The sequence below is a fragment of the Nothobranchius furzeri genome, chromosome 13 (genome assembly GCF_043380555.1).
Source record: "Nothobranchius furzeri strain GRZ-AD chromosome 13, NfurGRZ-RIMD1, whole genome shotgun sequence".
Taxonomy (NCBI): domain Eukaryota; kingdom Metazoa; phylum Chordata; class Actinopteri; order Cyprinodontiformes; family Nothobranchiidae; genus Nothobranchius; species Nothobranchius furzeri.
In genome coordinates this window covers 63,266,875-63,291,874 of record NC_091753.1, presented here as the reverse complement: position 1 = coordinate 63,291,874, position 25,000 = coordinate 63,266,875, and the positions used below count along the sequence as shown (strand labels likewise).

The 25,000-nt window shown below is 44.6% G+C and overlaps 1 protein-coding gene across 2 annotated transcripts in view; it reads left to right on the top strand.

Moving 5' to 3' along the window:
- LOC107374383 (calsyntenin-2) overlaps positions 1-25,000 on the top strand; it is a 542,719-nt gene that overhangs the window by 508,373 nt on the left and 9,346 nt on the right. For both annotated transcript variants that reach the window (XM_070543765.1, XM_070543766.1), the window contains 4 exons: positions 3,995-4,206; positions 10,943-11,113; positions 11,194-11,339; positions 19,791-19,914. In XM_070543765.1, coding sequence (XP_070399866.1) covers positions 3,995-4,206; positions 10,943-11,113; positions 11,194-11,339; positions 19,791-19,914 — 653 coding nt within the window. The remainder of the gene's footprint in view (positions 1-3,994; positions 4,207-10,942; positions 11,114-11,193; positions 11,340-19,790; positions 19,915-25,000) is intronic.

Here is a 25,000-nt window from a genome sequence, read left to right as displayed (position 1 = left end):
ACTATATTTAAAAATAGAATATCACCTTGCCTGGTCTCTATTTGTTTTAGTCAGAAGATTCTAGGATTCTTTATTCATCAGGGACTTGTACACACACCGCTTTGATTCAAGAAACAGTCAGGTTTAAAAAAAAAAAGAATTTATTTTACAAACAATTAGGACTTGACAAATTGTTTAAACTATTATTTACTGTGAGTGGATGTGAACTAAAGGATGGTGTCTGGAACGTATGTGTAAATATAATGTAATCAGATTCTCCGTATCTCAGAGAGAGAGTTCTGGATTTAAAAGAATTTGGTTTGCAAATAAGCTAAGTTGTTTCTTATTAAAAGCATCAAGACGCAATCTGAAGTGTCTACCTCACCCGTTCTGGAGACCCCCGTCTGGGTCCGAGACATCAGGAGGAGTGATGACCCCAAGCACGAGATGGGTAGAGAAACCTTAAGCTTGGTTTATGCTTGACGCATTCACTTTCCACGCAGTGATGCGGCTCGCGGATGGAACGCGCTTCACAACTCGCAGCTTTTATGGTTCATGCGGCTCGTCTCTGCGGTGAGCCAATATTCTCCCAAACTGTAGGGGGCAGCATGGAGCTCTACGGCATGCATCCAACACTACACCATAGTAGAAGTAGAAATTACTGTTTACAACATGGAATTCCAGCATTTTTAACAGCGTCTTCGTCTTGTCCGACAGTGCGAGCTATTTCTCTCCAAGAATTATAACAACATGTTGATCACGGTGATCTCTGAGAGCTGAATCATACAAATGTCTGTATTTACGAACCTCTGCCATACTAGTTCTTGCCGGTCCGCCATGTTTTTCCACGTCCGACCGTCCGCGTGGTTAGAAATTTTCCGAGGTGCGCGTTGCGGAAATTCTGGGCCATGCGGAGGCGCGGTGGAGGGGCGTGGTTGTTAAAATGATGCAAAATGACGCAACTTTTCCACGCGGAGCCGTGCGGACCTCGCGGACGCGTGAAGCATAAACCAACCTTTAGTGCGACCAGGTCGGTCCTGAGAAGTCTCCGGGTCACAACGACTGATGAAACTGGTTGTGTCTTAAAAATAACTCTGAAGGAGTTTTGCGATATCAGCTTTGTTCTGCAGGAGACTATCTTGTTGTTATCAGCTCCGCAGGTGCGAAAAGCTTTTAAAGGTTTTGACGATGCGTCAAAATCTTTGCTGGTTGAAGAGGTTTGCTAAAGATGGCCGGTCTGAAGCTTGTTCTCGAACTGGTAAATTATTCAAAGCCATCTAGTTTTAAGGAATCGATATTATGATTTGGACAGCCAATCAGGGGCTGACAAGTTTGAGAGAAGTTACCAACAATCACAGAACACACCCTCTTTGACCTGGAGACTATGAATCTGGGCAGAAGGTTAACTAAGTGTCATGTGTTAACTTAGCATTACTCTGTCTTTGTGTGAGTGCAGATGTTATGACTTTATCAAGTAAACATACTAAAACAATCATTGAGCACAGATTAATGAAACATTTCATCATTTATAATTATTATAAGTAGCAATAACAAAGTTTATTTAATGATTATCCAGCTTGAAATTTTAGAAGTTCATATTTAATTAAAAAAATCTTCTCTCTTCTTTTCTTCTGTGAGCAAGGAGACTTAGATAAAATAGTTCTGTGAGGAACCTTGGGAAAGAATGTTTCATTATCTCTGCCAGAGCTTCAGGCTTCCAGTCTCCTGTGAGCAAAATATTGGAGGTTGTGTCATAGCCAGGGCAAGTTGACCTGCATTTGACCTGTGGGTCTCAAAATCAGGTACTGAAATGTATTCTATAAGAGTGTAATGCTTTTAAATCATTATGTGTTTTTACACTGTGTGGAGTTCTTTCCATTCATAAACATGAGACTCCTGGTGACTTCTGAATGCAGTAGCGGTCAGTGTTTGGTTGTCTTCTACATCTTCTACATCACTGCCAGCTGTCTTCTGATTCAGTTTTGTTCCAAATCTCTTGTTGCATTTGTTCTTTTATCTCCAAACCTTAATGCTGCACTTTTACATCATTTCGTTCTTTCTGTCTTCTGAGAATTTCTTCATAACAACAAAGTGCAGTTTTCTTTGATGCTCTGCCACATCCTTAATACTGCTTAAATGCAAAGACAGAAAAAAACATGAAAAGTTACCAGTTGGAGAAAGAAAACCATGCGGAGATCCATCCTGTAGATTTTCAGTGATGCAGTGGGATTTCCATCAGAAAGTAAGTGAGGGACGAACCAGGAAGCATAGCAGCGTAAATCTTCCATCCAGAGAAACAGGGTATCCGCGGGTCCTTAAAAAGTCTTAAATTAGCTTTTCCTAATTTAAGACCTTAAAAGTCCTTAAAAATTACAAATAATCCTTAAATCCAGTTTCCAAAGGTCTTAAATGACCAAAGACCCAATAAACAAGATTCTTTTATTTCTATAAAAATTTCGTGAATCTCTAGTTAGTGTTCAGCATTTTTTGTGTATGATGTTGCCGTAAGCGGAACCGTATGCAGTCAGTTGGTTGTGAAAGGGGGCTATTTTTTTAGATGAGCACATTAGCTGGTTAAGCTAGTGGGAGCTTGCGCCATGGGGAAGGGCAAGTTTAATGGTAACTGGATGGCTAATCCCACGTTCGCGACGTGTTTAGCACCGGCTCCAGGCAAGAGCTGGAAATTATTGCTTAAATTTAATTTTTAAAATAGCTTAACTTTGGTCAAAGTGGCCTTAAAAAATGTCTTAAAAAGTCTTAAATTTGGCTCCCTTAAACCTGCAGCTACCCTGAGAAAACATGTTCTCATTTTCTGTAGCTGGTACAGGGCCACAGTGTGTGGGGGGGCCTGTGGTGTCCCTCCCAATGACAGATGTTTGTGTGCTTCAATAAATGATATCTGCTTCCATTCTAACTTTATGGCTCATGTTTTCTTTTGTGGGGTGTGTAAATCTCCACTCTGAGTGTGTGTAGAGTTCCACCGGAAATTATTTTTGCATGTCTGAGCTCTGTGTGGGTGTGTGTATGTGTGTTTATGTGTGTTTATGTGTGGGTGTGTGCATGTGTGTGTACGTGTGTTTGTGTGGGTGTGTGCATGTGTGTGTTTATGTGTGTGTGTGTGTGTGTGTGTGTGTGTGTGTGTATGTGTGTGTTTATGTGTGGGTGTGTGCATGTGTGTGATTGTGTGTGTGTGTGTGTGTGTGTGTGTATGTGTGTGTTTATGTGTGTGTGTGTGTATGTGTGTGTTTATGTGTGGGTGTGTGCATGTGTGTGTACGTGTGTTTGTGTGGGTGTGTGCATGCGTGTGTGTATGTGTGTTTATGTGTGTGTGTGTGTGTGTGTGTGTGTGTGTGTGTGTGTGTGTGTGTGTGTGTGTGTGTGTGTTTATGTGTGGGTGTGTGCGTGTGTGTTTGTGTGTGTTTATGTGCGTGTGTGTGGGTGTGTGTGTGTGTGTGTTTATGTGTGGGTGTGTGCGTGTGTGTGTGTGTTTATGTGTGGGTGTGTGTGTACCGAACCGAGCTCACGGATCAGCGCGTGTTTGAAACCTAATGTTAGTATGATCTAGTTGCCTCTTCTGGCCCTTGAGTTGCCGTGTGTCCCTGTTGATCTGTGTGTTTGTAGAATTAAAGGTTCTGGTGTGTTTTCAACTTAAGAAGGCATCTGAAGGATTTCATAATCAACTGTTGAACAGGAAGTCAGGAGACAGATGCAAACGCAGGCGGGAGGCTGTCTGGAGTAACATTAGAGACTGGATGTAAAACAGCTGCAGGTGAAACAACAGAAACAGCTGGCCAGCCAAAAGCACGAGAACACAAAAACCCACCCTGGAGGTGATCATGATGGAGCTACCGTCTTCAAGTCACTGCTCTCACTCTGATATGAGTTCATGATCAACATCCCCAAATTCTAGATCTACGTTTCCATGTTTTACCCACCTCCCTCTCACGCTTTGCACTAATGTTAGTTTTTGAAGTGTTGCTGCTCCGTTAATCATCATCATCTTATGCATCTGCAGGTGTTTTGGTGAAGACACGTGTATCACCATCCCCACCGTTGATGCTGTGGTGATGGTGCTGCACCCCAGTGAGCCCAGAATCACCATCACTGGACTGGAGAGACTCACTCAGCCGGCGGCTGACTTCAGAGCACCAGGGGGCATTTCTCTCTTCCAGGACCTCCATATTGTCAGCACAGTCACCAGGGCAGATGGCGCCACACGACAAGTGGGTGAGTTCGGACACCTCCGCAGAACTTGGCGCAGTGGCTGAAAACGGCCCAAATGCAGACGGCCAACCGATGGACTCTTCCACCAAGGGAAAACTCTGAGTTCATAGATGATCGAGTTTGTTCTTCCTTGCTGGTGTAAATCTCTGTTAACTAAATATTTCAGCAGGTGATTTTCATATTTATGAACTGTTCACTAATTCATGAAGCCCCGTAGCACATTCACACATCATGTGTCTTGCAAAACAAACCTTCTGAGAAAACTAGACATCAGCATGAGGCTGTGAACAAGCAGATGCCTCTTTCAGCTGCTGCATCTCCACAGACTCAAGTCGTGAAAACAGAAATTGTGCTCTCAGCTTTTATAACTTTGGGTCTTTTAGGTTGATATTTGATGTGCTTGTTTATCTAAAGCTCAGCAGAAGCTAAAAAAGGATCACTACCATGGCTCAAAATGTGTTCGGATCTAAATCAAATGGTGAAAGCTACAGGGAGAGCTGGATGAGGTGCCTCTAGACAACATGGCCTCTGGTCTCTCAGGTCACTGGTATCATCTTCATCATTGCATCAAGTCACTGACACTAGTCAGTGACTTGATGCAACCTGCTGGGTTCCTTATATAGGAAACGGTTTACTGATTGGCTTAATGAACTGACTTGTGTTGGAATGTTAACTATGTGAAGGTCCTTGAGACGACTCTTGTTGTGATTTGGCGCTTTATAAATAAACTTGAAAATCACTGAATGAGAGCCTCGTGGTTTACAACTACAGCTCTGTTTGTGCTGGCTGTCAGTCATCCAGGGCTTGGTAATCAGTTTAAAAAGAAAGGCCAAGCATTTTAGATAATTGGGAGCTGGTTCATACCCCTGATCTTCCCTTTTGTGCTGCATCTGTGTAATTGTTGCCTGGTCCAGACTCTCACTCCTCACAACACAGCAGAGCCATCCCTTCAGGTCAAGACTCGTTCATCCATCTGCACTTGAAAGATAAGAGACACTTTTGAGTCACAATGTGCTTCACAGAGAAACTCACAGAAACCTAGATCCAACAATGTTTATGATAAGCAGTTTTTAACTGTTGTTTAAAAAGCTCCACTGAGTGAAGGTAAGGAGTTCAGAGGGCTGACGCTGTCGTTTGGTTTTCAGTCTTGTGCAAGTTGTAACTGAAAGGCCTTGATCACATGACCTCAATGATCTGCTTGGAACAAAACATTTGAAAAGTTCCACAATATAAGCCGGGGGCCTGGTTAGTCAAAGCCCTGTGAGTTTGTAGTGTACCCTTGAGGGGATGTGGAACCAGTGAAGCTGGGCTTGGAGCTAGAGGATATGAGTTAGGAGCTAGGTACCATCAGCTCTGAGCTAGGAGCTTGGTGCTAGGAGATGGGAGTTAGGGACTAGGAGCTAGGAGATGGAAGTTAGAGGCTAGGAGCTAGGAGATGGGAGTTATGGACTAGGAGCTAGGAGATGGGAGTTATGGACTAGGAGCTAGGAGATGGGAGTTAGGGGCTAGGAGCTAGGAGATGGGAGTTAGGGACTAGGAGCTAGGAGTTAGAAGATAAAGGCTAGGAGATAGAAGCTAGGGCCTATAGCAGCTAGGGGCTAGGGTTTAGGAGCTAAGAGCAGAGTGACATGAATGTTTAGGAGACTAGATGAGATGTCTGACAGCAGTATTTTGCGCCACAAGTAGATGGAGAAGATCAGTAGTTTGAAAATGGAGTAAAACAAATAATCTTTACCAGAATAACAATAAAAACAGAGAAGGAGGTGTAAAGTTTCTGGTACTTGAGCCATTTCCATCATCTCAGGCTTGATGTCATGAACACACACATTCACGGAGACGGACTTCTCCGTCACCTGGGGAGTGTTGCCAAGCAATTCCCCGCCTGGACAACATAGAGGTGTAGTGTTTTTCTGGGGTATCTTGCCACCCTTACAGTCACGTCTCCACTCCACAATAGTGTAATTACTATTGTGTGTTTATATTGTGTTTTTGTACTTCAGAGACTTTTCAACACAGACAAATTTGTCCCTGATCCAGCACCACTCCCACGTTTCCTGTCATTTCTGTCCACAAATAAAAGTTTTGCTGCGTATCTTTGTACTCCTTCAGTCTCGGGTGTATAAACGTTAATATCATCAGGCTTTTTCAGTGAAACATTCTTCCATCTGCTCCGTGTCTGCTGCTAGATATCTTCAGCACTCGTTTTTTTGTTTGTATTTTGACGAGAGAATTGCGGTGCTGTTGGCCAAGTTAAAGGAAGTGGCATCTGGACTAATAACACACTTAAGGTCTCCTGTCTTCTGCAGGGTCTGCAAACTTTTCTTTACTCCATTTATCTACCTCATAAAGGCCGTATCTTTTAATGCCCCTCCAGAGGGCTGCTACAGGAGGTTAGTATACCCTAAGCAAAGATAAGGATCAGCTCTGACATCATTATGCTAGTAAATTGTTACACATTGTTGACTCTTTCACTCCCCATCATTCAGGGAGAGCTCCTCCCCATCATAAGTAGTGACTGTAAAAAAAAAAAGAGCATTTTTTTCAGCACAGTCCATCTCTCTCCACGTGGGCATCACTCTGCTGCCTCTTTGTCACTCAGCTGCTGCAGACTTCATCCTGCTGAGTTAGGCCTACTCCTTCTTTTGTTGTGCAGCATTGACCGGTGGCAAATGAGTGGGACTTTCAAATCCTGGCGGCTTTAGTCCAGTGCACCAATCTGACCACAGAAGCAGATTTTGCCCGTCTCGATCCCGAGCCCTGCTGCTGGCAGTCAATTAGGAGCCGATAAGCAGAGCAGGAAGGAGGTTTATTCTTCTATTGTGTGAAACGTGCAGAGGAAAGGAGCAGAAAGTGGCATTGCTTTCAGGAGTGGAAGGAACTCTTTCTGCTGTTGAAATGGAGACAGCTACTGTGGGAGAGAGATTAGCTGAAAACCAATTAATTACACAGAAATGGAAATAACAGACAAACAAATGGGAATAAAGTATTTGTTTTGTGTGATACCAAGCCCCCATAATCTTGGGATGAACACAAAGCCAACAAGGAGGGGCTAAAATCTTAGTTCCACCCTCATCCTCTAGGGGCTGGCACCAGAATCCTCATTGACTCCCATGTTAAAAATGCCCATTTCACACCAGAATAAACACGTTTACTGCCTGGTTCAAAAACCATTTTAGGTTTAATAGATCTAGTTTACATTCATGACAACTCTGGGGAGCGTGAATGTTTTTGTAACTCTTCTGTTTAAGTAGAATTAAATGCTTAAAATTCTGAATAACTAATGAGCATCAGAGCCACGTCACAGCTAGAGCTAGCAGTCAGAGCTAGCTCCGGGGGAAAGGCCTCAGCCTCACGTTAAGACATGTTCAGCCATTTTGACTCTCTCAACTTTAGTTGTGTTCTCTGTGTGTTTGGATGTTAATCATTGAATTATTTGGTTGTAGCCTCCAGAAATGGTCTGTTTTTCCATCTACAGGTAACCTCTTCAGTATCGGGTCATTTGGAGATGTTACTCTCCTACGTGGTCAAAAGGGCTAGCTGTGGTTATTGACTGCACTAACAGATCATCCAAGCAGTTTCTGCTTCTTGTTCATCAGAAGGTTAAATCATATTTCTGTGCTTTATTTCGCTGGTTGAATGGGGGAAACGCTGTGTCATTTAACTGCTTGGTCAAACATGTTAGTGGGGCTGCATAAGAACCTTGAGCGGGTGCCCGGCCTCCCCCATCTCCTGTTTCCTGCTCGGGAACAGTTGTTAGAGCAGGAGGCTGCTCCCGCTTCCTGGGGCAGCCGGGACGCGTTGTCCAGCTCCGATGCGAGGCTGTAGTCATGCTGGTCACTTGTGGATCTCTGAGGGAGACCACAACACTGCAGCTCTTTTTGTTGACTCTGCTTCACTTTTGAGTCGCTCAACCACAGTTTTCTCACTAACAGTTTGCTGGTAGAATGGGAGAAAATCTGTGTTTGCTGTAACACTGCTTGGTCTAAGATGGGTTGAAATATAACGTGTTGGTGTGGCTGCTGGGTAGCAAAACTAGCGTTACATATATGACTAAGGATAACGGATTACACCGCAGTCAAGGATCCGAGTCCACCTTTGTCCACGGTCCCAGTGTACCACTACATGGCTCTCGGCTCCGTGTCGACACATTGCCGGTAGCCGAGTCAATGGTTCAGTCTCTGGGAGCAACAGACTCACAGATTTTTGACTGTGGTGGAACAGCGATGCCTGATATCTTACGAATCCAAAGTTAAAAGTTACGAATCCAAAGTTACATGTGATGAAACATGTTTGCAGTTTCAAAACTTGGTACAAGTTACGCTGAATATTGTCCCAATCCTAATTCCATAGATATCCTCAGTCAGCTTACCTGCTTATGATTTTGTTACTAAGCAGGCGAGAGGTATGTTCACTTTGGAGTTGCTCCACCATGTTTTTTCTGGCTAAAAAAGTCCGGAAAAACTCTGTTACCTTTGGGTTAGCATGTAGCTAATGTCCCGCTGATCTCCAGCCGTGGAGCAGCTGATGTAAAAGGCCCCGGCACCGGTATTTTAACAGTCCCAACCCATATTAGATCTCCACAGGAGAGCAGCATGACTACAGCCTCGTACAGAAGCCAGGCGACCGAGCGGGGGGGCTACCCCCGCTACCTTCTTGGGTTAGCTAAGTTAGCTAGTAGCTACATTGGTTCATTTGTTGTAACCGTAACGGCCCCACCCTCAGCTCCACCTCTTTGTCCATTTTTGGATTGTCTGGGCTGGACGAGACCTGTGACATGGTTAAAAAGACGATGGTGGGAACCTCCCATTTGGAGACAAACACTTAGAATCCGAGCCTATATTGTCCAGTATATATGTTGGTGTCTGTTACGTTACAATCCAGTTTCATTTTGGGCTGATGCTTTATTTTCTTGTGTTTTTGGCTAAAATGATTATTTTGCACCCTGCTAATCTTGACCTGTTCTGGACTTTTCCATGTCATTCGTTTGTTTTTCCTGTGATGGAGCCCAGCACTGCGCCTTTGCTCCCTGTAGCTCCAACAGCATCACCCCAAAGCTTATTCAGCTGATTCTGAACGTCGCCTTGTTCAACATGTTCGTGTTTGCTTAATGGCTGTCTTCTGTGCCTGTTGCTTTAGAGGTCACTGCTGCTCTACTCCCAATCACTGCACTCAGGGATTCTTTATCTGCACTCACATCTCTGTGATCCAGGCTGCTGTGGAGAGCGCTGTGTGGTTTAGGTCTTGTCCCGGGACAGCCCTCACATCCACGGTTGTCTTCAAATACATTTAAACGTCTGCGAGGGTGGGAAAGGTTATAAAATGTTTCTGAGTGTGTGTGTGCGTGCGTGCGTGCATGCGTGCGTGCGTGCGTGCGTGCGTGTGTGTGTGTGTGTGTGTGTGTGTGAACATAGCAGATAAAGGGTCATTTAGGCATCATGGAGGTGATCCCAACAATTCTGACAAAAAAAGATGAATGTTTTCCTAGGTTGTTTTTGTCACCCTTCTAATCAAACTGCCTCCCAACACACACACACACACACACACTGATAGGTAATTTGATTTCATCCCATATTACCTTAAAGGACGACACACCCTTTGATAGAGAGAGAGAGTAAATTGATTATTTGTAATGTCCATGTGTGTGTGGCTCAACCAGCCCCCACTCTGCTCCAGCCTCAAAGCTTTCTCCTCACCTGCTCTGTATACCTGCATTCTTCAATTATCTGGTAGATAATATTTAACCTCCATAACCCTGCAACCTGAAATAAACACACATGACAACAAGGAAGACATTTTACACTGAATTAGCCAAATGAGGGGGAGATCACCATGACACATAACTCTCTCCAGAGCTATGGTGCCAGGCGACTCCCCCAGTCCTCAGAGTCTTCAGTGGTTTTATTCAAGCAAAGGGTGGGGGGGGGGGGGGGAAGAAGGCGGACCTTCTCAAGTTACAGAGGTACAGAGTTTTCTCAATTAACATCCTTGCTCTACCTTTCATGAACAGCAACAGTTGGCCATCTTTTAGGCCTCAAAAAGGTACAATTATAAAAATACCCAACACACACACACACACACTCTCTCTCTCTCTCTCTCTCTCTCTCTCTCTCTCTCTGTCCCCCCCCCCCCCCCCCCCCCGGGAAGCTGTTAAATGGGCATAGCTGAGTCCCTCCCCTGGGACCGTGGTGGGACAAAGTGACAAGTGGAGGCTAGAACTTTGCAAACAATGAGATAGAACCCCTTGAGAGCGGTGATAGTAGCTCATGGCTCTGTCTGTGTTCAGAGAATTATGGGTAATTGGAGTCTAAAGGTAGGAGCAGGAGTTGCTTTTGTATCGTGGACAGCCTCATCAAAGCGTGTGACGTTTTCTGAACATACCGTAGCAACAACACAGACTCTGGTGAACAGACGGCTAAGTGATGGTGATAATGGACTTAATTATTAGTTTGGGTTGTCAATACAAAGATGTACGACAGGTCTTCAGCGTCCCCTTTATTGGAGCTACCGTGAGTCTGGATGAGGACCGACACAGATTTAAGTTTGTTCAAACATCAACTTATAAACAACTGAACAGAAACCTGGAAAAAGTTTCTGGTGAATTTATTTATTTATTTATTTATTTATTTATGTAATTCAGGAAAATTGCCGATTTGTTTACAGGCTGAGACTTAAAATATATACTTTCGACTTTGTGTGTGTGTGTGTGTGTGTGTGTGTGTGTGTGTGTGTGTGTGTGTAGCATATCAAGCTGGACTGCTGGAGGAAATTGTCCATAACTTGGACTACTGTGATGTCCTGGTGTTGGGGGAGGAGCTTAACCCGGAGCAAGAATCCCTCCAATTGGAACCAACTTTTCTGCTGGGAAAACACCTGGACGCCACCAACTCCACATCTGGCATGTCCATATATGGTAGGCTACAAACACCTGCTGCATCCTTTAGCCTTCAGGAAACCAACTGACACACACCTGCTGCTTCCTTCTGCCCACAGGTGTAGACTCCATGTCAAACTATGAGCAGGTGATTCGACAGGTCCGCTACTACAACAGGCAGCCTGGACAGCTGACGGAGAGAATGTTTCGCTTGACCTGCTCAGAGCTTAACGGACGCTACACCAGCAACGAGTTCAACCTTGAGGTCCGTTATCTGAGCAAATAAAAGCCGTAGACGCACACCTGTAGCAGTTTGTAATATTTCTGTCTCCAACACACAACTTTCACAGTAAACGGCCTGTATTTGTACATTGCATTCTAGTCTCACAACCCCCCAAGTTGCTTTACAAAAACAAGAATCTGGGTTCACAAGTTAGAAAATATTGTAGATTTTCTCTCTCCCTCCCAGTTAGACTCGCACCAACACCCCACTAGCCGCTGCTGTAACGCCCCTTGGCGTGTTACTGTCACACACATTGTGGTTCCATTTGACAGTTCTCGTTCATGTAAACAAACTCAGCTTCTGAGCACAGTCCACGTGTTCTGGGTTGGGTGGAGGTCTGTGCTTTAGGAGGTCCATTCCAGAACTCTAACGTGTGGGTTAGTTATAATATGTCCCCTTTAAAGCGAAAGAGCCTGGAAACGGCTCATTTTGGAAGGTACTGATAATGTGGGAAAAAAATACTGACTTAACTTCATGTGGGAGACTTTGTGCTGAGAACTTATACACTTACAGTATAAACTAACATTAAAAGGTTAAAAGAGGAATAATGTGTCCCTTTTGAAAGTCGGATTTTAGTTGTTATCTTCACTGCCGTATTATTTTCCTGCATTAAAGCTGATGTTCTGGTCAAATCGTCTTTGAGCTCGCTGCCATTTGGAAGCATTTTGTCATGTTCCTGGGAAGGTGTTTAACCCACGACATGAAGAACCATCACAGGACAAAGGCAGAAAGTTCAAACAATGATTTATTAACCCTAACTAAAAGTGTCCTGGAGATATCCAAGTGCGAAGTAGTCGGCAAGAGTCCAAAAGCCAGCAGGGAGGGCAGACGGTGTGACGGGGTGTGTCCAGGAGAGGGAGCCAGATGATGGCGGCAGAGGGCAAGTGGAGAAGGAGGAGAGGTGAACCTTGAGTGAGTAATCCAGGCGGGTTATGGTGACTTCCAGGTAGGTACATCCATCAGTGGTTCAGCGATTCCAAGTATCCTGAAGATGAAACAAACTTGAGTCCAAACACCAAAATCCAAGCACAAAAAACCAGAAAAATCCAAAACTGCAACAACACGAATGTCTGAGTATAGACAAGCAAAACCTAGAACTGAGTGGCAAGATTCTACCGTGAGTAGTTAATCATCAGCGATGTGAAGTGGTTCCCTCTCCTCTTAAATAGAGCTCTGCTGCGGTTGATTAGAGGATCTGCAGCTGCCGCTGATCGGTAATGCCCCGCAGCTGGTGAGTGCCCTCTCCTGGAATGACAGTCTTACAAAGATGTTGTGGAGAAGAGGGAGTACTCACCCCGTCACGCAACACATTTAAGTAAATGAGACTTTAGAGAAAGTGGTCAAGCACAGCATGGACCAGTTAAATGGAGCTAAACGGTGCAAGAGTCTTATTTAAAATGATGACCTGTAGAGCAGTTTGGAAGCGTTTTACAGGTTTTATTGATGGTGCAGGGAGCTTTGGCTCCTGATTTCTGCTGAATTAATTCAAAATCTCTGAACTAGAAAGTTAGAATGACCTGCAGAGCGATTGCAAAATTCAGACCAAAGAGGAAAAACAAAAATGCTGGCAGCAAATGGAATAGCACAGCTTGCTTCTGCTCCTTATAATGTGCTGAACAGGCTTTCAAAAGAAAACACAAAGGACATTATTCAGTAAAGGGCTGATGAAGATTATTACAGGTTTCTGCTCCTTAAAGCAGTGAATCCCAACCAGAGGTCCGCGTACCCCTAGTGGTCCATGAGAGCATTACAGGGATACGCTGAAAAATGTTTATTTCATTACCCAGATGACGACAGCACTGGCTGTGTCCAGGTAAAAAACACTGGGCTGGGATGTGTTATGCTTGATGAAAATGCTAATAAATTAATGCACACTGATATATGGTTGACGGCATATTATCAATTATCTATTTAGGACAACCACGACTGTGCATGAATTTTTTCGAGCTGCGTCAGTTTTGGACTAGAGGCTGCTGCTGCATAGCCGGGCCTGCCAGACTCCTCCTCTGTTTAATTCTGCACATAGAAAGGAACTGGAAACTCTGTAGCCCCACCCCCTGAGAATTCTAACCGAGCCAATCAGCGCTGAGCAGCGTACGTCACACACCACAACGCAGAGTTTGTCATAAACATGGCGACTGAAGCGGAGTTCGCTGCGACTCTTTCCTCTGGTCTAAATGACTTGAATGTGTAACGGGGTGACTCGAGCTGGGCGAGAGTTTGGATGTGGCGTGGCTTTTAACCCAAGCGCGGAGTGACTGACGCCGGGTTGAATGGACACGCTGTTTAATCTGGGAGCCGGGTGCGCATCTGTATGGTGACACCACGGCGACTCCTGGTCTGAGGCTGGTCTCTAAGAACAGGCAGGATTCTTAGATCTGGCTGGTCTGATCTGAACAGGCTTCGTGATCTGAGACAATCTGGTTTGGACTCTAGGTTAGGTTCGGTTCGAACGATGATTGAGTGAGTCGGCGTTGTGCGGCACTTCCTTAAATAGATTTGGCGAGTGACGTGAACCGGAAGCCTGGCGCTGGGGATGTTGGGTAATGGAGTCTGGGCGGCTCTGCGGTGCCTCCCTAGAGGAGGTTGACGGCTGAGAGGGAGGTTGCGCAACAGAATGTCTTTAAAACCACAAGTAGAAGCTCTAAAAGCCTTTCTTCTAAAAAAATGACAGATGTTTGCGCTGTTGCCAGACGCCTTTTTTTTTTACTACAACTAGAAATCTACTGCGTCGTGCGGTACAGTCGGGATTTCCGTCTTTTTTCTGATTGGTTATTTTTGAGCTGCCTAGTCCCGCCCCTCATGTGCCTCTCTGCCTGTGAGTTCCCAGACTCTCTCTCTGTGCAGAATTAAACAGAGGACGAGTCCGGCAGGCCAGGCTAGCTGCTGCAGCCCGGAGCGCGTGGATTCAGATGCACTTGATCCGCTAACGTCGGTTATACGGACCTAATTTGAGTGTGATGATGAACAGAAAAACATCCTCAGTAAATAATTCTGGAGACAGGAAAGTCGTATGTGCGCTAAATGCTCGTCAACACTAATGACCCTAAATGCCGCAGTTCTAAACAACGATAAACACACAGACTTCCACACATTTGGACATCTCCAGTGATTTAGTATGAACACATTTCCATCTGCAGCTGTTTCTCACATTAATAACGCTGGCGAGCAGGTCGGACCTCTAATAACCTCGGACCCGCTGGTCAGAGCGGCGCTCAACCAGGGCAGAGGAAGAGAATAAACATAAACTTTATTTATTAATGTCGACAAAAAACGCAGCAACGCATCATTTTAGCTTTAGTTATCTTCACTGAAGCAACACTTAACTTCCATGAAAAAATGAATAAGTGAAAAGTGATTGAATGAATCAGGAAAGTAGGAAGAAATGTTTCTGTTTTTAGATTTTTTACTTTATGTCAAACTATAATTTAGTGTTTTCATCACATTTAGCTTGATTTTGTTTTTACATTTCTTCATCTTTATTCATTTCATGAGGATTTTTGTGTTGAATAGTTTGAAGAATAAAACAGAACAACATAAAAACTATTTGAAAGGTTTATTTAAAAAAAAGTTTTTAAGAACGTAACGGAGCTGGCCTAAATGGCGCCCTGTGCGAGATCCCCCTGTGACACCCCCCCCCCCCCACACACACACACACACACACACACGAAAAAACTTTACACCTACAACTTTGTTTCAAATTGCGTGGAGTGTATATATAACAACGTTTGCTAACTGAATACAACATCCAGCTCCTGGCCACCTTCTCACCACTTGTCAAAGTTCTACTGAAATAGACAAACTTAACGCAACACGATGGCATCATCGACTTGTACAGTACAGATGTGCTAAAAGGCGAGAGTCTCAACTTTCAGCTAAAAAAAGACCGCTCTAGCTATTATAGTTTTTATTTTATGGCAGTTTACAGTTTAAACGGGATCATACTGGCAGGGCACCTCCAGCGGCCCGCTGCCGCTCCGTTTTTCATGGGGTAAATAATAGTAGCTCATTTCCCGATTCCAAAAAGAAAGAATGGTCCTACCAGCTCGCCACTTCAATATGAAGAAGATCAGTTCAACATGGGGGAAAAAACCGGCCATGTAGGCCAGAGAAACGTTCATTAGCACATCAAGTTCTATTCAGTTTACCGGTAAACATATCACGAATGTACAACAGGTTAATTATTAATCATCTTGGCTACGTAGCGCAATCTATGCATTCCAGTAGCGTTTGCTACAAACAAAACCAAAAACAACAATAAAGGAAAACAACTGTCTGACAGACAGCATAGCCGAATTCAAGGCAACACATAACAATAATCATTCGATTGCTCTTGGTTTCAAGCTAAGCCCACTAAAGTGCTTAAGTAAATAAAAGTGTTTCAAAAACAGCGTTTTTGAACCGGAGTTCTGCTCGCGGTGGGAACTCCGCCGAACAAGGTCATTTTTTATCGCGAAAACGATCGACTGGTCACTGACAAGTAAAAGGGTATTATTGGTAGATGTTAAGCACACTTACCGCTGAGGTAAAATGAGAGTATAAATGAATTGAGGGGAGAAAAACGCTTTGTTTTCCAACGCCGTTCTACAAGCAGCAAGCTTACAGCCACGGCAGGAGCAGCTTTCATGGTTGCCGCGACTCGGAAGGAGCCAATCAGGAGAGGGACCTCACATCAGCTGACGTGGGTCATGTGACAGGGAGTAGTTGATATGGGTTACACTTTGTTGTGCTTTTATTACAGAAATATTATTATCATCACCATTATTATTAAGAACATGCGATTTCTATGTTTTGTTTATGTATTGGTTGATGCTAAAAAAAATGTTTTTAGACAAAAAAAAAAAAGGAAATTAAATGCCGCCCCCTGCAGACTGCCGCCCTGTTCGGCCGCACATGTTGCACATATCAAGCTCCGCCACTGAGAACGTTGAATGTTCTTCACAAAATTTTGAAGTATTTGTTCAGCTGAAATTCATCTGGTATGTGAAAATGTAAAACCAGCAATTTTGACATAAACAAATAGAAGAAAAGAATATATTGATATAGATCTTAGGCCATGATTCCTACTCAGATGAATAATAAACCCACCTGCATGTCTGCTTCAGCACACCTGATTCTGCATTGCCTTCTCAGGATGACATCAAGTGCTGCAGACACCTGTTAATCCCTCATTCATTTAGATCAGGTGTGTGGCAGCAGGGAAACACCTAAAACATGTAGGATGGGGGCACTGAGGACCAGGGTTAACTCATTCGCTGCCAGCGTTTCTCACGGTTTTTACGTTTTTTTAAGACTCACAGAACGTTGCGCATTAGGATGATGTCGACACCAAAACAACCAAAACAATGTGGCGACTCACCTCTTACATCAGGAGGAATCTGCGCGTTTCGAGCGTTATCCGTTCTTTCATAATCCGTTGTTGAATTGTGATCGGCAGAAGCTTTTCCGGTTCGCGCCTCACTTTTTTTTACAGCAGCGGCCCAAAACGATAAATGATAAATGACCCGCACTTGTATAGCGTCTCTCAGAGTAAGACTCCAAAGCGCTTTACACTACAGTGTATCATTCATCCATTCACACACACATTCACACACTGATGGTGATGAGCTACGATGTAGCCACAGCTGCCCTGGGGTGCACTGACAGAGGCGAGGCTGCCGAGCACAGGCGCCACCGGACCCTCCGACCACCACCAGCAGGCAAGGTGGGTTAAGTGTCTTGCCCAAGGACACAACAGCAGAATTCTCTGTCCAGAGCCGGGATCGAACCTGCAACCTTCAGATTACTGGACAACCTGCTCAACCTGTTGAGCTACTGCTGCCCAAACAATCTCCTAACACATGGACTTTCTGTTTCCTGATCGCGTGACGTACGCGGATGAAGAGCTGGGATGTTTGTTCTCATGGTGCGGGGGCTCGTTCCGACGCCCACACAGTGAAAAAATGCAGATGACGGCTGAAATCGTTCACATTGAATGCAGAATGGATGTGTTCCAGTTTCACATGGATCAGAAATCACTCAGTCCAGTCAGAGCATTCACACCAGCTGTGGTGCGGATCCGAATGCAGAGCTCCAGAAAGTTTCCACGTGAGGTTTATTTTTTCTGGACCCTGCATGAGGATTGTTAAAGTTAAAGAATACCGTATTTTCAAGACTATAAGTCACACTTTTTTTCATAGTCTGGATGGTCCTGCAACTTAATTACCAAATTATGTATACCACGCTGCTGCGGGCCGCTCCGGACCAGGAATGAGCTCCCCTGCCCCACTGGGAGGGTTTCAAACACCGCCATCACCTGCTGGAGACCGTGGTGCGTTGTTGCGCCCTGATTGTTTATTCTGTTATTGTTACCGGTACTTGTCTTGCAATGTGAAACGCTTGGTCTCAGATTTTGTAAGAAAATTTATAAAATTTCCCCCAAAATGCAACTTTTACTGTACATGTTTTTTCTTCTTCATTATACTTTTTATGGCTGGTGCGACTTATACTCTGGAAAATACGGTACACCTGAGAAGTTAAACGTGGTTCAGAGTTTAGGAGATTTAATGGAATTATTTACATTTAGTAATCAGTTATTTGTACTTTTGGGGACTCGTCAACACGTTTGACTAAGAGGGCACTCGTGGTACTCTTAAAACGGCTCAGGAAGTCCATGAGTCAAAAAAATGTTGGAAACCACTGTCTTAAAGAGTAACTGAACTCCAAAATAACTTTTTTTGCCTTGTAAACTGTATAATTGGGACAAATGCAATCTTTCTGTGTCTGTGCATTTTTGGCATGTTTGTGTAAACTTGATTAAATCTAGAATCTAGGTCTAAAAATGCCTTAGTGCTGCCCCCTGTGGGTGGAACTGGGGCTACAGGGGCTGGTACAATTTCACATCATCGGTACTGTCTCCTCCCACTCCGTCTCCCTCCCAAGATGGAAATTCCCCACGCTTGGCTATTCCACTCTCTGTCTCCTGGCAACGCCCACTTTCATAGCATTTTTCAAATCTTGGCTAGGGGTGGAGTTATGTTTTCTGATGGTGAGCAGTCCCTCTTTAACTCCAAGCTGCTCCTTCCTCGGTAAGGTCACAGGGGCTGGTGCATATCTCCAGCAGTAACAGGGCAGCAGACACACTGGGCAGGTCACCAGTCCATTACAGGTGCACAGAGACAAATAACCAGTCACTCTCTCACCAACACCAATTTAGAGTCACCCGTTACCACGTACAGGTCACACGGCAGGAGAGACCTGGGCAAAAATCGACACCATCATCCTGCCGTGTGCATCGAGCCTAACGTTAACGTCTGTGGTTAGGAGGAAGCCAGACCTGGAGAAAGTCCACGCGTGCATGAGGAGAAAACATGCCAACTCCACACAGAAAGGCAACAACAAGGATTCAAACCTGCAACCTTTTCCGTGAGGCAACAGTGCTACGAAGCATCACATTATATGTTGGTCTTGTTCATCCAAGTCACGACTATCTTCCTCCTAAAAACCTTTTTCTCTCGTTGCTTTAAGACGTTTTCCATCTCATCCGAAGGTTCCTTGAGTTCTAAGCTTGGGTTCTGGAATGTTCACTCTAATTAGATCATAGTGGGATTGTTCCAGAGGGATCTAAAGACCCTGAATTCCCAGTCCATGATCAGAACTGAATACATTTTGGAAACAACAGGTAACTACAGTATGATGGATATTAGACATGCAGAAACCTTTAATTATAAGATTTAGACCCAGTGTAGGCTGAGCAGCACACACGTGGAACTGGAGCCCGTCCAACACTTGTTGGAGGAGCTTAAAACGTTTTTACACCCCTGTACAAATCCAAAACGTCTAAATCAATAAGAAATAAGACATAATGGATGAATCCAGGCAGAGTGGACGTGCTTGTTCCTACAGAGCTGCAGTCGTAGAGCTTTTAGGTATTTGGAGAGTTGAAACATTCACACACTGTTGTTTTGGTGAAGCAGACGTGTCAGGAGCCATTCCGTGTGTCCGTCCAGGACCAGGACTGGACCATAATTCAATAACCATCGATCAATAGACGTATGGTGCGAAAGGAAAAGATGGGTCAATAAAGAGTTTCCATTTTTTTATCCCATCAGGCACCTAAAGGTGGGTTTCTGACCGGGAGTTTAGAGGTGTGTGGAATGAAGCTCCAGTAGTTTAATTAAAAATAACCAAATGTTTATTCTGACAGCCACGGCGCTGGGTTTGTGTTTTATTATAAAGTGGTGACATAAAATGACCAGGGCTGCACTTAAAACATGTTTTCAACAGTTTTTTATAATTCTTGATCTCGGTGACTACTTGTATGGATGTGCGTTTTTCTTCACCGTAACCCTGTGTCTGTGCTGGATCTCCACAGGTCTTTGAAAGCAGCAGAACATCATTTAAACATTTAGGAGTGTTAAACGTTTCTCTTCCTCTTCTTCTGCTCCAAATCAGGTGAATGTCTGGCACAGTTCAGATACAGAGGAGCACATCAGTCACATGGTGGCTCCGCCTCCGTACATGCAAGTGGCCCACCATCCATCCATGTCCAGCGACCTGCACCCCAGCCATGTTTCAGGTAGGACTAACGCATCAGCTCAGATCTGGAGATGCATCTGAAAGGATGAAGGGTTGTTTACGCTGACGGACCTTTCTCACAATCAGTAACCTCCAGATCAGACTAACTGGTTTCCAGCATAAGGATAAAAGTCTGTTTTCTACTCCTGTAAAAACCCCAGTCTCACTAACCTCATGGCGGCGCGTGTAGGTGACCAAAGGTTAAATCTAGGGATGCACCGATGGATCTGCATTTGATCCCAATCGGCCGATAGCGCCCCTATCGGTTTTGATCGGAGTTTTCAAAATAGATCAAAGCAGACCGATCAGGTAGGGTTGTCACGGTAACCGGTGTAGCGGTAAACCCCGGTAAAAAAAAGTTTACAATCATAATAACCATCTTGTTTTTTAAAAAACTATACTATCTCGGTGGGTTTACTGTGGCTGCGGTGTAGGCGAGATGACCCTTACCAGCCACCGTATCATCTGCTGAAGTTGCCGGCGGCACATGCGCGCTTTGTTGTTTACGACCAAAACTTTCTTGAAGCTAAAGCTGAAATAATGGCCAAAGGAGGAGGCTAAACTTACATATAGTCAACAGAGCTACTCCAACATGCAGCCACCCAGAGCAGCGCAGTTCTGGAATATAAAGCAGCCGCAGCGCCGCTACCTGCATATAAACCGTGTCGCGGACACCGCCATGTTGAAATGACGCTATGCATTACGGGGCTCCCAGGGGCAGATAAGAGTTGGTCTCTCTCCGAGAATAATTATGAATTTAACAACGATTACTGCCTGATGACATTTTCCCACATCTGCGAAGCTCAGTGGAAGGACACAAACCGAGGACGATACTTTCCTGATATAGGGTTTTTACTCAAGTAAGGGTAAAGAGTATCTGATTAGAAGGCTACTTGAGTACTGAGTATCATCTGATCTAATATTTTTAAATGATGACATCAAACAGACATAAAATAAGAAGTTATGGGCAAATATTGGTAATTTAAAGACTAAAGGGAAAAAATGTAAACAAATAAACAACATAATTACAAAATAACACATTTTAGGCAAAATTTAGACACAAACTGAGGACAATATTTCCTGACATACAGGGTTTATTTAATTGTGTGAAAATGTAGCACGTTTAAAAAAAATACCGCGATAATACCGAAAACCGTGGTAATTTTGGTCACAATAACCGTGAGGTTAAATTTTCACACCATGACAACCCTAATACAGACCATTTTAGATTAGGTTACATTTCCTTTATTCCCATATTATGTAGTTTGTAGCACTCATTATAATGTTGTAGAAAATTTCTGGCCAATCCACGTGATCGGTATCGGTGATCAACATTCTTTGATATCGGTATCGGTGATCGGCAGCAAAAAAACCTGATCGGTGCATCCCTAGTTAAATCCTAGAGTTAGCCAAGATTCATACAAGGTTTTAGCTCCTTCTGCTACAGCAGGGTACCAAATAATAATAATAATAATAATACATTTTATTTCAAAGCGCCTTTCAGGACACCCAAGGTCACTTTACAGAAAACACGTAATAAAATACAATAAAACAATAATAAAACCCAAACAAGAAAAAACAAAGAGAGAAACAGTTCAATAAAATCAGAGGTTATAAGCAGATTTAAACATGTGTGTTTTGAGTTTTGATTGGAAAAGGGTAAAACTGTCGATGTTCCTGATGTCTGGGGGAAGTGAGTTCCAGAGACGGGGAGCAGAGCGGCTGAAAGCTCTGCTCCCCATGGTAGCGAGACGGGCAGAAGGAACCGCAAGATGGATGGAAGAAGAAGATCTGAGTGAACGGGATGGCGTGTGAATACTTATAAGGTCTGAGATATATGGAGGAGAGAGGTTGTGGATAGCTTTGAAGGTATGGAGGAGAATTTTGAAGATGGACCTGAATTTTACTGGGAGCCAGTGAAGCTGCTGGAGAACCAGGGTGATGTGGTGAAAGGAAAGGGTTCTGGTGATAATACGGGCTGCTGAATTCTGGACCATTTGCAGTTTATGAAGGAGTTTGTTGGGGAGACCATAAAGAAGTGAATTGCAATAGTCGATACGGAAGGTGACGAGGCTGTGGACGAGAATGGCGGCAGTGTGAGGGGTCAGTGAGGGACGGAGACGGTTAATGGAACGTAGATGGAAGTATGCTGACCGAATTAAGTTATTAATGTGAGCCTGAAAAGAAAGTGAGCTGTCAAGAATGACACCCAGACTCTTGACGTGAGGGGAGGGGGAGACTATGGCGCTGTCAATAGTTAAAGAAAAGCTGTCAGATGTTGAGAGGGTGGAGTTAGTGCCAACTAGAAGAAGTTCAGTTTTATTGCCGTTGAGTTTGAGGAAATTAGAGGTGAACCATGATTTGATTTCAGAGAGGCAGAGTGTAAGGGAGGATGGTGGGAGAGTTGAGTTGGTTTTACTGGAAATGTAGAGCTGGGTGTCATCCGCAAAGCAGTGAAACTGGATATTGAATTTGCGGAAGATTTTGCCGATAGGGAGGAGGTATACTATGAAGAGGAGGGGCCCCAGGACAGAGCCCTGCGGCACACCTGACTTGACTGGGGAGGGTTCTGAGGTAAAGGATTTTAACTGGATGAACTGAGTGTGGCCAGTAAGGTAAGATTGAAATCAGCTTAGGGGGGTGTGAGTGATGCCTAAGGAAGAGAGTCTATTGAGGAGGATGGGATGAGAAATGGTGTCAAAGGCCGCACTCAGATCGAGGAGAATAAGAATAGAGATTAAACCAGAATCAGCAGCAATGAGTAGGTCGTTAGTGATCTTGATGAGAGCTGTTTCTGTGCTGTGGTGGGGACGGAAGCCAGACTGAAACTGTTCATAAAGGTTATTGCGGGTGAGATGGGAATGGAGCTGAGATGCAACAGTTTTCTCTAGGACTTTGGAAATGAAGGGAAGATGGGAAATGGGACGCAGGTTATTGAAATCATTGGGATCTAAACCAGGTTTTTTTAGAATAGGGCTGACTGAAGCGGATTTGAATAGGGATGGGACCGTACCAGAGGATAGTGAGGAATGAATAATGGCTGTTATAAAAGGGAGCAGAGAAGAAAGGCACGATTTAACTTAAACAGTTGGAATAGGGTCCAGTTGACAGGTGGAAGGTTTGGATTTGGTGATGTAATCTAATATTTCTGAGGGATGGGGAAGTTCAAAGGAGGAGAACGGAATGGTGGGTTCAAATAAATCAGGAGAGGGAGGGGAGGAATGAGGTAAAGAGAGATGGATTCTATTGACCTTCTCATTAAAAAACTGAAGGAGAGAGTTACAGGTTTCTGAAGAGTAAAGATGGATGGGTAAGGAGTCGGGAGGCTGAAAAATGCTGTTCATGATGGAAAATAATGTTTTAGTGTTGCTGGAGTTGGACGAGATGAGACCGGAGTAATACTGAGATTTGGCATGGGAGATGGAGTCCTTGTAGAGAGAAATCTGAGCAGAATATAAGTCTTTATGGATGGTGAGACCGGTTTTCTTGTAGAGTCTTTCAAGCCTCCGGTTGGTAGCTTTCAAGGAGCGTAGGGCAGGGGTGAACCATGGAGCAGACCGAGTAAAATATACAGAGCGGGATTTGATGGGAGCAAATGAATTAAGGATAGAAACCAGACCGTTATTGTACTGAATGACAAGATCATCGGGAGTAGAGGACAAATTAGGGGTCAGGGTGGCAAAACTGGAGGACAGGGAGGCTAGATCAATGTCCTTAATATTACGAAAATAAATGATACGTGGTGACTTGATGATGGAGAGACGGAGGGGAACAGAAAAGGAGATGAGGAAGTGGTCCGTGAAAGGGAGCGGGTCAGCTGTACAGTTGGAGGGGGTCAGGCCGGAGCAGCAGATTAAATCCAGGGTGTGACCTTTAATGTGAGTGGGAAAATTGGCATATTGATGAAAACTGAGGCTGTCCAAAGATGAGGAGAAGTCTTTGCTGAGGGGGAGGGCCATATTGTCCATATGAATATTAAAATCACCAAGTAAAATTACATTTGGGGAAAGGGAGGACAGATGGAATAAAAGAGCAGAGAGTTCATTTAAAAACTCAGGGCTGAACTTGGGGGGACGATAAACAGTGACAATTATTGTGGGGGTCGGGCCGGAGAGTTGACAGGCGAGGCATTCCAGAGTGGTGAGAGGAGGAAGGCTTACGGGAAGGACCTCGCGAGACCACCGCCGCGGCCCGACCCACGGGGTTTGGAGAGGTAAACAAATCCGGGAGGAGTACAGTCATTGAGTTGTGAGAAATCGCTGGGTTGTTGCCATGTTTCGTTCAGACAAAGAAAGTCTAGCTTATGGTCACTGATGGTATCTTGGAGGAGATGTCCTTTACCAGAGAGGGAGCGAATGTTGAGAAGACCAAAATTAGCATTGCGGAAGTCCCTGGCGACAGGAACATTAGCCCGACTAGCCAGCCGGGCTAGCACGCTGGAGTCGGCAGCTCGGCAGGTATTCCTGGGTAGCCGCCGGCTAGTCGTGGACCAGAAGGAGGGTATTCCTTTGGAGCCGTCGAGATGGAGGTTCCGCCGGGACCCCCGATGGATATACCGACGGCGAGGCTGGAAGGTGATGTCGGGGAAGAGGCACAGAGCTGGTGGTGGAGATCCGGAGTAGTGAAAGCGGAGGATGAAGAGCTCCGCCGCCGAGTACTGGAGAAGGCCATCCACGGACAGAAGAATGAGCGACAGGATGATCCAGGCCAGTGAGAGGCACACAGAAATCCTGCTGGACCACATTATGGAGTGGAGCAGGGAGGTGGTGATGTGCAACCAGAACGCAAGCTGAGCAGGTAGGTGAAAATGACTTTTCACCGACACAGGGATGTGACTCGGGTAAAAAGAAGAAAAAAAACACAAAAAGTTTGTTTGCCAGCGAGCAGCGGCAGCGAGACGCGCCAGCGTTCACTCAACCGGAACCGGAAGGAGTGAAATAGTGAAAAGGTTTATAACAGCTGTGTGATATTTTAGGGATAGAAGTTATGATCCACTTTTTTCTCCAAGCTGTTAGCTAGTAGATCTGAAGGAATATCAGGATATTTCTGCTGAGTCACTGTTAAACAAATCTGCTGGGTATAAAAAG